The sequence below is a fragment of the Caenorhabditis elegans genome, chromosome IV, assembly GCF_000002985.6.
Source record: "Caenorhabditis elegans chromosome IV".
Taxonomy (NCBI): Eukaryota; Metazoa; Nematoda; class Chromadorea; order Rhabditida; family Rhabditidae; genus Caenorhabditis; species Caenorhabditis elegans.
This window is the reverse complement of record NC_003282.8, coordinates 12640180-12652012: the sequence shown is the minus strand read 5'-3', so window position 1 is coordinate 12652012 and position 11833 is coordinate 12640180. Positions and strand designations below refer to the sequence as shown.

The 11833-nt window shown below is 33.1% G+C and overlaps 1 protein-coding gene across 3 annotated transcripts; it reads right to left on the bottom strand.

Annotated features, from left to right (window-relative positions):
- Positions 1–1360: 1360 nt before the first annotated feature.
- vha-7 (V-type proton ATPase 116 kDa subunit a 4) lies at positions 1361–11551 on the bottom strand (the record flags this gene model as incomplete). Of its 3 annotated transcripts, NM_001392418.1 has the most annotated exons (25): positions 1361–1817; positions 2676–2785; positions 2838–3009; positions 3224–3424; positions 3609–3742; positions 3791–3942; positions 4528–4673; positions 5049–5142; positions 5190–5326; positions 5368–5507; positions 5965–6115; positions 6626–6712; positions 6760–6849; positions 6908–7034; positions 7086–7168; positions 7215–7341; positions 7548–7639; positions 7693–7749; positions 8150–8464; positions 8518–8872; positions 9159–9333; positions 9389–9482; positions 11092–11128; positions 11182–11352; positions 11403–11551. In NM_001392418.1, the coding sequence occupies 25 exons, from the start codon at positions 11549–11551 to the stop codon at positions 1581–1583; spliced, it is 3633 nt and encodes a 1210-aa protein (NP_001379486.1). In that variant the 3' UTR covers positions 1361–1580. The 3 variants fall into 3 exon arrangements, with proteins under 3 accessions (NP_001379486.1, NP_001379242.1, NP_001299937.1); NM_001392419.1 differs by lacking the exons at positions 9159–9333; positions 9389–9482; positions 11092–11128; positions 11182–11352; positions 11403–11551 and having other exon boundaries at positions 1416–1817; positions 8518–8766; NM_001313008.3 differs by lacking the exons at positions 1361–1817; positions 2676–2785; positions 2838–3009; ... (14 more) ...; positions 7693–7749; positions 8150–8464 and having other exon boundaries at positions 8470–8872.
- Positions 11552–11833: the final 282 nt, after the last annotated feature.

Here is an 11833-nt window from a genome sequence, read left to right as displayed (position 1 = left end):
CTGTTCACCTCTAAGGTGAAATTCTATTAAAATAATCTGCTCCAAGAGCCAAAAGAAACGCCAAAGAAAAGTGTATGATGAGCAGGAAATGTGAAGCACTTTGAAAACTAGCCTAATTTGGATCTCGAAAACCCGAAAAAATCCAATACTAAGAGTGAGAGCCGCAGAGAAAAAGACGAGGAAAAGCTCAGAAAAGGATGGAATTTTGTTTCTCTCTCTCTCATTTTCTCTCTCCTCGAATAGATGCACGCCTTCAAAACAAGAGGAAGATGACAGAAAAAGGAAGAAACAGAAAACAATTTTGAATGTTTTCTCTAATTCTCTCTTTGTAAGAGCACACATTTTCTTATTCTAGTTGTGTTGGCCTACGTCTTCTTCTTCGTTTTTCTCTTTGAATGCAAACCCGAATTGAAGCAATTTTTGAGAAGAGAAAGTGTTCAAATTGGGGAGAGATTTGAGAAACAGAAATATATATGTAATTCACTCTTTTTTTGGCTTGAATTGGATCGTTTTCGCTGGAAAAATGAGGGTCGAAGTGCTGGAAATTGGCGCATTGTCTAAATTAGATTCATAAGTTGTTGTAGGAAATCCTAAGCTGTTTATCATTCTTAAGTATAGTATTTAATACATTCATTTACTGGTTAAATAGGCCGGAGGAGGTGATGGGCCACCAATGGCGTCACCTTCTCACTCGCCAGCTGATGAATGAATATATTAAGGGATAGAACACTAGAGGAGGGCATTCTAGATGGGTGGCCTCTACTCTACAAACACAGATATTACGAGAACACAATATTCTAAGAATGCGTATTGCGCAACTTATTTGACGCGCAAAATATCTCGTAGCGAAAACTACAGTAATTCTTTAAATGACTACTGTAGCTCTCGTGTCGATTTTCGAAATGAATTTTGATAATTTTTTCATCCATAGAATATGTATTAAAATTAAGCAAAAATGGAATATCGCTGCCACTGTTCAAAAATAAATGACTTTCGTAAATCGACACAAGCGCTACAGTAGTCATTTAAGAAATACTGTAGCTTTCGCTACGAGATATTTTGCTCGTCAAATATGTACTACAATACGCATTATCAGAATGCAGTGTTCATGTAATAGGGGAAATGCAAGAGTATATATACTCCGCTAAATTTTTGAATTCCCTTCAAATGAGAACTGCAGGACCAATCAGCGACAAGCTCCGCCCACTCCCGTTGATTGGTTCAAAAGTGGGCAGAGCTTATCGCTTATTGGTTGAGAAACCCATTTTTTGTGAGGTTTTATATACACATTTCCGTTTTCTAAAATCAAAAAAAAAAGAAAAAAGATCATATAAATTGTATAAATCACGCTGCCTTGAATAGAATCTACAAACATTTCATTCAATAAAGGGCAATATCATATAATACAACAATCAACATATTTCAGAATCCTCAAAGAAAAACTGAGGTAAATTTAAAAAATACTTTTAAAAGTTCCTAGAATCATTTAAAATCACAGATCAGGCAAAGGCATTTGGCAATAAAAAATTAAGAATTTGGTGAGTTGTTTTTTTTTGGAAAAAAGAAATTAGTACTACTATCTAAATATGTAGGTGTTGACCACTGGAAATGTCAGCAAGTCGATCGGTTTCTTCAGTAATTAGTTGAGCATTTTCGAGACTTTCTTTCAAATAAAATGCATGGAATGGGTGTCCTGTTCCCAGATAGAATTTTGATTGGAATTCGACCCAATGAAGACGTAGAGCATGCAAGAATGCAGATAGACCTTCCATCATTATCAGAATTGAGAGGGAAAGCGATGCGAATATGAAGAATGCCTGAAAATTATGGATTGATTTTTATGAAAAAAATTGCAGTTTTTTTTTTTCAATTTTCTGTACTTAAAATAAATATTTTCTGAGCGACAAATATATTCAAAAGAAAAAAAATTATCCAGCGTTGGAGTATCATCTGTGGTTTTTCCCTAAATGACAGAAAACAGTCTCAATATACCCAATTTAACTGTAAAATTTTTTTATGATATGTTTTTTTTTTCAATTTTGAATTATTTTAGAATTCCCGTTCAAATCAGTGATCTAGTTTCGATATATTTGCGTATTCCGGCTATATTAACCGGTTTTTCTTCATTTTTTCGGTTATAAATTTGAAACATACACTTTCTCTTTTTCATACGTTTTTCCATAAAGAAGACTTGTTAAGCAGAAAAAAAAAATAGCTGAAGCACTAAAATAGCCCTAAAAATCAATGATTAAAAATTAAAAGAAAACTTTTTTGTTGTGAAAAAATGTCTGATTAGTTCCGTTTCAAGTCAATAATTAATGAAAACACTTTTAATACAAATTGGAAAAAAAAATCAGAAAAATCTTTAAATTTTCTCACAGCTATAGTATTTGTTAAATTGCAACTGTATTTTGATAGCAATTTTTGTGATTTTTTTTTGAATTTTTTACATTTTCAACTAACATATAAATCCGTTTTATAAACGAAAAAGAGTTCTAAAACTTCCAAAAAAATTAATTAAAAGAAAATCGAAGCTTTGGTCGCGCTACAGTAACCATCATGTTTCTGGAAAATTAAAATTAATTTAGCCGTTTGAAAATTTTTCGCAAAAGTGCAGTATACAATTTCTGATTTTTTTTCAAATATTCTAACTTATAATCCAAAAAAAAACGTACAACACAAGCAACAACCGGCTTCAAACACATCGCAATAGTCTCATTTTCAATATGATCGACTGTATGAATTCCCTGAATGAGTACCATATGCCACATTACTTCCGAGAGCTCTGAAAAAATATAATTATTTTAATTAATCGGGAATGAAAAAAGATAACTAACGTGCATGAGCCAACGATAATGCCCAAAGACGAAGATATGAAGCCGTATGAGATACACATCCAAGTACGAACTCAATTGTGTGAATTGCTTGATGCACAAAAATGTCAGATAGTGAATGATGAATGTCTTCTCCAATGTCGAGTTCATCAGCTAGTAATAGTTCTGCGTCTTCCTATAAAAAAAGATTAATAGTTTTTATAGAGCATTTTAAGAAATCTTTGTAAAATCTACAAATGGCCGGAATTGAAATTTCCGGCAAGGCGCCGAATTTGCCGGAAAAACGGCAATTGCCGAACATTTTGGACAAATTGTGGTTTTGCACTGTTTTTTGGAAATTTCAGAATTTCAATTTCAATCGGCAATATGTCGCACATATTAAAACATACAAATCTCGGTGGTCCTGCATCGACAACCGGGCTCGTTGGAGCACTGACGGTAGTTCCATTCCTTCGCAAACTTTTCAAACTCTTATTTTCCTGAAGCTTGTGGCGTTTCGAAGTGACGAATCGAACCCAAAGTGGTTTGCCAAAAAGCATAATAGGAATACATGCAAGTGAAATTGAAATGAGAATTGTTTCGACGAGTCGCTGAAATATTATTGCATTTTGAATAGTTTCGTGTTTGCCTTATTTTACTTGGGCTGTTGCAAAAAAAAAATTTGACTAAAAAACAAACAATTGTTGATTGTTTCCTTCATACCAAGTAATACACAATAATTTTGAAAAAGTTGGCAAAATTTCCCTTTTTTTTCCGAAAACAACACAAATATACCTGATTTGGATACCAATAGCCAAGATGACAATTCGAGTAAACTTCTCCATTTTCATTCAAATATCCTTCATTTCTTTTTTTGAACATGAACATATTGATGAGACCAATGAGCAGTGATGGTGCACAATGGGAACCTTAAATGGTTTTTAATTCAGAATTTTTAATCGATTGACTTCTCAAACCTGGATACTCGAAACCAAATACGTTTTCGGCATTTACACTGAAGAAAATCCATTTCACAATGATTTGAATGCACAGATAAATGAATATACACGAGAGGAAGATCACTTGGGGAATGAAATTCGAGATTATGTCGATGTAGGATTTGAAGTGACTGAAATATGAGGTTAGGAGCAGGGCTGCGACTTTTTTGGTTTTGTTTTGGTATTTTGACGAAAAATTGAATTTTCTGATTTTTTTTGTTGTTTTTTTTTCAATTTGAAAAATCAACAAAAAAGCCAAAAAATTTTCACTTTTTTACGGTTTGTTAAAAACTAATTCAAATTTTTTTTGTGGTTTTTCGCAAATTTCAATTTTTTGTTTTCTGGACAAAATAAATTTTTTGGTCCCAGGCCTGGTTAGGAGGTGAAGTAGATAATTTTTAATAATGTTTTGAAATGTTCTTTAGAAATTTTGATCTTTATTACAGCAAAAAAAAGAAGGAAAGAGCTGAATTTAATTTTGATCGTTGCGCAAATGTAGGCAGAACAAAATATAATTTTCGTCAAATTTTACAGCCGAAAATGTTGAAATTTCGTCTCAAAAATGGTCTTTTTCTGAAACGTTTTTAGCTAAATTGAGATGTAATTTTCAAATAAAAAATCTTTTTTTTTTTACATTTAAAAATTATTTTTGTAAGCTTCTGTACCACACATACCGTAATCTTATTTTATTTTACTTTTAGAAACCAAAAACTCACATATGATTCAAAACCGACAGAAAAACACCAAATGTCATTTGAGTAATTCCTATAATTACTGATGCTTTCATTTTCATTGAATTAAGGAAAGAGAGACGATTATCAGCAATATTCCAGATTGGATCAACTCCGAATGGATACGTTTTCTGGAAATATTTTAAATTTTTTCTCTTATGTTTTTTACCAACATAAAAAATTTGATTGTAAAAAAATTGAATTGCCTGGTTAATGTTCTGAATTTTTTTTTTAAGATTTTTCAATTTTCCGGAGAATCGAAAAATCAAAATTTTTTCGTTTTTCGATTTCCCTGACAAAAAAACATTTCGTTATTTTTTAAAAATATTTTTCTCCTTTTTTTGGACGCCAGTTTTTTTTTTAAGAAAATAAAAATCTTTTTTAATTTTTCGATTTCCAGAAACCAAAAACAAAATTGTCGCCGACATCCTTGCTGGGTACGGTAACTGCAAAGTTCCGGTCGTGTCGAGACCAACACTTCGCAAAATTCCATTCTCGAATGGTACCTCAATATCAAACGATTTTTCCGGAACCAATTCCAACGAATATTCACGATGTTTTCGATACGATCGAGCTATCCACCAATCCAACTGAGTTTCACTGAAATTAAATTTTTTTTTTGAAAAACTCCGAAATCCGTGACAAACTTGTAAGAATTGCTCCAACCACTTCCAAATACATTAAATGATTTGGCAAACGCGTCGTTGTACAGAAATCCTGTATAAATTGAGAATATTCCCATTAGCATCATAATGTAACGACCGCCGTAGAATGTATTGAAAATCTGAAATTATTACGTGTATAAATGTGATAAAACACTGATACCTCATCACGAATCTTCTTGGATTCAATTTTTCGTTCATTTCGGATAAAGAAGAGTGCAGCGAGTAGTAGAATTGCTCCGTGAGCAGCATCACCAAACATAACAGCAAACAAGAATGGAAATGTGATTATCGTATAGGGAGCTGTAAAGAAATCAGATGAACTGTAGCCGGTGGGAATTTTATATCCAATCATAAATATTATTTTCCGGCAAATCGGCAAATCGGAACATTGCCGATTTGCCGAAATTTCTGGCAAATTGTGGTTTTTTGGAAATTTCAGAACGGATTTCGATTTTTCAGAAAATCAAAAAATTTTCGTTTTTTCGATTTTCGAAAAAAATTTCGATTTTTCAAAAATTAGCTCAATATTTTGGCCATCATTCTTCTTTTTAGAAGAAATTTTAATGTTTTTTCTTATCAATATAAACAAAATTAGATTAAAAATCATATTTTATGGTTAATTTTCTGAACATTTTTTTTTTTCGATTTTTCGATTTTCCAGAGAATCGAAAAATCGAAAATTTTCGTTTTTCTATTATTTTTTTGAAATTTTTTTTTTGAAATTTTTAAGATTTTTCGTATTCTCCAAAATGCCTACCTGGATTAACTTCACAATATTGACTGACACCATATGAATCAACAATACTTTGAAATACATTCGTGAATTTGTTCGTTCTGTGGAATGTCGGCGGCGGAGCATTCGTCCAAAGCTCATTGAGAATTGGCTCAACTTCTGTTCCACTGGCTTTCTGAAAACAGGCAGATTTTTCATTATTCGATTTTTTTTTCGAAATTCAATTAAATTTAATTTTTGACGACATGACTCTGGAAATACACTAAATCATTTACAAACAGACTAAAATTTCGCGAATCTCGAATAAAAATTACAAATTTAAGCTGAAAGCCTGTATTTTTCACCGAATTTCGTTCGAAAAAATAGTTACAAAAGCCAGAGCATGTTATCGCCAAATTCTGACTAAAAATTCGAACTTTTAGTGAAAATGACTGAAAAACGGCAAACTTAAGCTGAAAAATCACATTTTTCAATTGATTTCATGTAAAAATTCAAAAACAAATTAAGTTTCCAAAATCTCAACAAAAAAACATTTTTAAGTATTACCATCAGGACTGGGACTTTTTAAAGTTTTTTTAAAAGTATTTTGACGAAAAAAAAAAGTTTTTTTTGGTTTTTCGCAAATTTCAATTTTTGTTTTTCGGTCCAAATTTTTTTTTCGGCCAGATAAACTTCAAAAACGAACAAATCCATCGTGCAGTGCCTGTCGTACATCATCCTCTTCTGCAGCTGGAATCCAACATTCTCCAGCCAAGAAACCATTTGTATCAACCTGAATATTAGTTATAAAAATCAATTTTATTCAAATTTCAAGTCTACCGTAAACATATTCATCACTGCAAACACAGACTTTTGAATTTGAATATTTTTGAGCCAAATCGGAATTTCAAATGACATATCTTTGAGAATCTGGAAAAAGAATGATCGTGTGATTTTCTTGAATTTTCATTGATTATCTAAATCCTACCGTATACCGATGAGTCTGTGTTGTATCAATTACTACTGTCAAATCATTCATTCGCCCTTCAGTCTCTGACATTTTCATTTTACGATCTTTCGAAGATTTTGGACATGGATATTGAGTAGCGTTAAATCTGAAAAAAACTTTGATCAGAAAAATCAGATTTTCAGCGGATTTTTCTCACCCGTCGCAAACTTTTTCCACAATGAGGCGAAGTGATTCTCCTTTGAAAAATACGATAAACACGCATTTTTGAAGTGGTTCCAACTGGAAATTCTAGGATTTTAAATGGTTATTGGAGCAATAAACTTACAGTAACCGGATCATTGACTGTAAATGATGCATCTGATGTTCGAACAAAGGCTGTACGGCGGCATGCTCTCCAGAGAACCCGTTCAAATGATTCTTTCTTGTCGAGTGGTAGAACTCCGGCGACAAACCTGGAAATCGGGAAATAATTAATTTTCTGAATATTAGATACGATTTACTGGAAAAAAACTTTCTAAAAAATATTTTTGCTTCGTTTTAACAGTGTTTTCAGTTTTTTTTCTATTTTTATAGAAAAATCCATATTTAAAGAATTTTGTATATATTTTTCTGATTTGATAATGGACTAAAAAGCCCAATTCAATATTTCTAAGCCTACCATGCATTATCATCGGATCCAAGTAATGGTGTCAATGGCATTTCATTGCTACTGGGAAGTCCGCCGAATCCGAATGATTTCGAGAACATTTCCTACAAAATTCATTGTATTTTAATTATTTAGTTGTATTCTGATAATTTCTCACAATATCATCAGTTGTGGCTGATCGTTCAAATCTCGCTTTCGCCTCTTCCTCTTTGTGCTGAAAAAAAGGGATTATTTATATTGTGAGACTTTCAGAAAAGTTTTCAAATTTTTTTCCGAAAATTTCTATTTAAATCTATCAAATTTGGTCGATTTAAAAATTATTTCTCCAAAAAAATAGGGTTTTTCTTCGATTTTGGGGAAAGCACTCATTTTTCATATGAGAAAGTAGTTTTTTAAAGAAAAAATTAACAAAATATGGAATTTTGTTTTCCGGAAAAGAAACTAAAATATTTTTTCTCTGTTTTTTTTTCAAAAATCTAAATTTTTCGGCCATTTTTCTTTCTTTTTTTTTGTAATTTCTAAATAAAATCAGTATTTCTTTATCGACTTGAACCAAATTTGATGAAATTGGACATTATTTCCAATTTTCAAAAAAGAAATCCATTGCTCCGTACCACTTGAAAGAACTCATCGACGAGTCGCATAACTTGAAGAAATTCTTTTGAAGAATTCAAATTCTTGCGTAGAGCATAATCATTGTTGTTCAAATCGAGAAATTCTCGTTCCAGCTGATCAAGCTTATGCTCCAATTGAATCATTTCAGCTTGTGTCGGAGCTGATAGATCTGTATAGTCAATTGATTTCGGATCAAGACCTGGTTTGCATGTGATGACTTGTTTCTCGAGAAAACGCAATTTTCGTTCCATTTCTTCACATCGTCGCATTTGTTTGACAAATGTACGCGAGTAGAGCGACATTTTTGCGTTAAGCTGGAAAAAAAAATGGTTTTATTTTAAAATAAAAATCCAGTAATAAATTCTACATCAACAAATTGCACATTTCCGTGTTTCCCAATTTCAGCAACACATTCGAATGCGGCTTCTTTGACAAGAATCATCTGATAAAGCTTCATCGGATCCGATCGAAACATTGAAGTTTCTTCTCGTTTCGACGAGGAGTTCTTTTGTGCTTCATTTTTCGGATTTCTCTGTGGTGATGGAGACGATGATGTGAAAGAGATTTTCGAGCTTGGATGGAGAATTGGCTCAGATATTGTGGAAACCGTCGTCATGTCGCGGAGCCAGATTACGTCGTTGGTGGATTGTGGTGAAGTTGAGTCAAGATCAATGTTCTCAAAGCTCAATTGACGATCTTCGATGGATTTGTCAAAGTTTAGACTGAAAATATATTTTATTTTTCTTGATTAAAATAATTATTTTAATTAAATGTCCGCCTCGAAAGTCGGCCAAAGAAAAAGTATAATTTCTATAAATTTTATACTTTAATTACTTGCATTTGAGCACTGTAGGCGTTGAAATTAAAGCATTCTACTAAAAATTCTGGCTGGAAACTTTGAAAAATCCAAAGTTATTAAAGCGTTTTTTAAGTGGACATGGGGATTTTGCTTCGAATTCCTTCTCCAAGTTACATCAAAATATCCAAAAATGTTTCCAAAACTCTCACTTGAAAACTCCTCCAGAACTACACGAATTCTCCTGACTATGTGAACCTCCGAATATCTCCGACAAATTAATATGCTCACGCCGATCGTCTAACTCGTCGCGTGCTCTCTCGATTCCTAGCTCTTCTTGACCGGAATAGGCGACGCTTAATCTGTACAAAGTATCACGGGCTCTTCCTGAAAAAATAAGCATTTTGGATCAGATTCTCGACAGGAAAAAAAAGAAATTTACCAATCCAACGTCGTGAAAAGTCGATTACTTTCGGAAGAACGTCGAAACTTAGCCGTGGATGGTGAAGCGCCGAATGGTGGCGAGAAAAAGGCTCCTGGAATTTGGGAAAAAGTATATTTTAAAGAGAGAAAAGGGGGAAAAAGCAGGCAGCTGGTATTGGAAATGAATTTGTTTCGAGAAGAAAAACCCATTATTTGATATGACAACAATTCAAACAGTTTTCTATATGGAAGGGAACGGGAGAAACATTGTTTGATTTTACCAAGTTTTTATAGAAGCTGTGATACAGAAGAGCTATCGTAATTTTATGAAAATGAGTAACGTCACTTCAAGGATTTTTTTACTGAAATACTGGATAAAATAGTCAAAGTAAATAATTGTATATTTATTTTTGAACTGAAACTTAGCAAAAATTGAAATAGTTGAATTTCAAAATCTCTCATTGAACTAGTTTTGACAATTTTGCGCTTTCTGAAAAATTCATTAGATTTTTTATTTCTATTTTTAAAAGATATACGATTGCAAAAAAAATTTAAAAAGTCAAACAGATGCTACTAATTTGGTGAATTAATAAAAAGAAAAATGGGAAAGAAAACCCGATTAGAAAAATCGAAAAACTGATGAAAAAAGCATTTCAAATCGAATTTGTTTACAGTAAAGTCGATTATTTTAATTTTCTTGAAAATTAAGAAAATAATTTATAGGCATTGTGGATAAATCTAGGCTAGAATGGTATTTCGTAGTACTGTAACAATTTATCTAGCTATGCGTAAGCTCTAGAAAAATCAAGAAATTCAATACAAAAAATCGCTGCCCGTCCAGCAACAATTGATTATATTTTTTGCCAATTTTGTTGACACTGATGATAAAAAAATGAAACAGAAATTAGCCATCATCACTGATATCAGAGGGCTATCACATCACCGTCTCGAATGGAGGCGACGGAAGAAAAAAAAAGAAAGAGGAGATGGATGGATATACACAAATCAGTCATTTTATGTAATCACTGCAACCTGCGCAGTTCACGTAGTTTGGAAGAAATAGAGAAGACGCAGGAAATGGAGAATATTGAAGACATCTAATAATCTTCGTTTTTTCTGTCATGTATCCGTTTCAACACAATCATCTCTTGAGGTTTCAGGTCGTCGTTTGTCATGGGTGGAACAGGCGGAAAGTGTGGGAAGAGAAGACAGAGACCATTTATTTTATGATATGTCTCTACTAGAGACTTTTTTGATTTACGATGGGCGAAAGAAGGCACAGAATTACTGAAAATATTGAGAAAACAACTGTTTCTTCAAGACGAACGTTCAGACTGTTGGCTTGTTTCCTGAATTTTTGAAAAACTTCAAACTTTTAAAGTTTCTCAGTAGTTTTCTTGGCTTTCTATTTCCCAGACGCGAAGGGTTGCGCCGAAAATACGGTAAGTTTTTAGTACCGAGCCCAAAAGTACTTAAATATCCTTTTTTGTCAATTAATTGTCAAGGAAAAACCGCCAAATTTCTCTTCTCACAATTTCCTGTCGCGTGATTTCAAAGTACACAGAAATAGATCTGAAGCAAAAAGTGTCGAGATGCCGAAAATAAATTAATACATCTATCATTTGCTTATCATTTGTTGTCTTTTTCTTTTTTGAAAGATGAAAAACGCGGCCCAAATCGAGGTAATCGTTCAAAGCACAGCGGCAGGCTGAAGATACTTACCTTCGTGTTAAGAAACCGATATCCTTGCGAGTTTTCGCTGAAAAATTAGAAAATGGTCAATAAATTCGAATTCTGAGCCGAAAAACATACGTAATATCGTGAAAATGTTCGGACATCTCGATAAACTCTTGAATTGGCTGAAACGTCGGCTCACGGGTGAAATATGGAGCACTGCTGCCGCTGCTTGCTTGTTGGAAGCGGCAAATCACACGAGGAGTCGATGCGAGAAGTGGCGGACGCAATTTGAATCGTTTTTTTGAGCTACAAAATTATATTTTTACCATAATTGCATAATTCAAATGATTTCCCACTCAAAAAGAGTCCGATGACGTGGCGATCCATCGGCAAAAATTGAATCTTCCGCCGGAAACGATTCGCTGCTCTTGGGCGCCAAATTTATCGCGTCTTCTTCATTTTCTCCATCGTGAGGCACAAAACCCACGTTGGAGAACGAGCTCATCGTCCTGAAATTAAAAAATTAAGTTTGAAAGTTGAAAATTTCATTTTAACAAGTAAACAAAAAACGCTGAAAAACTCGTTGTTTGAAAAAACAATTTGCTCGCACTGACGGTGCGCTTTGGCGTGGTCGTGTACACACAGTTTGCATAAGATCTTACGACATTTACGAATACTGTAGTCATTAATATAAAATTGCATGCACAGAAAAAAGAAAAACTGCAGCGTTCAGGAATTCCTACAGGAGCTGAAATGTTTTTTGAACCTTATAAAAATATAAAACTCA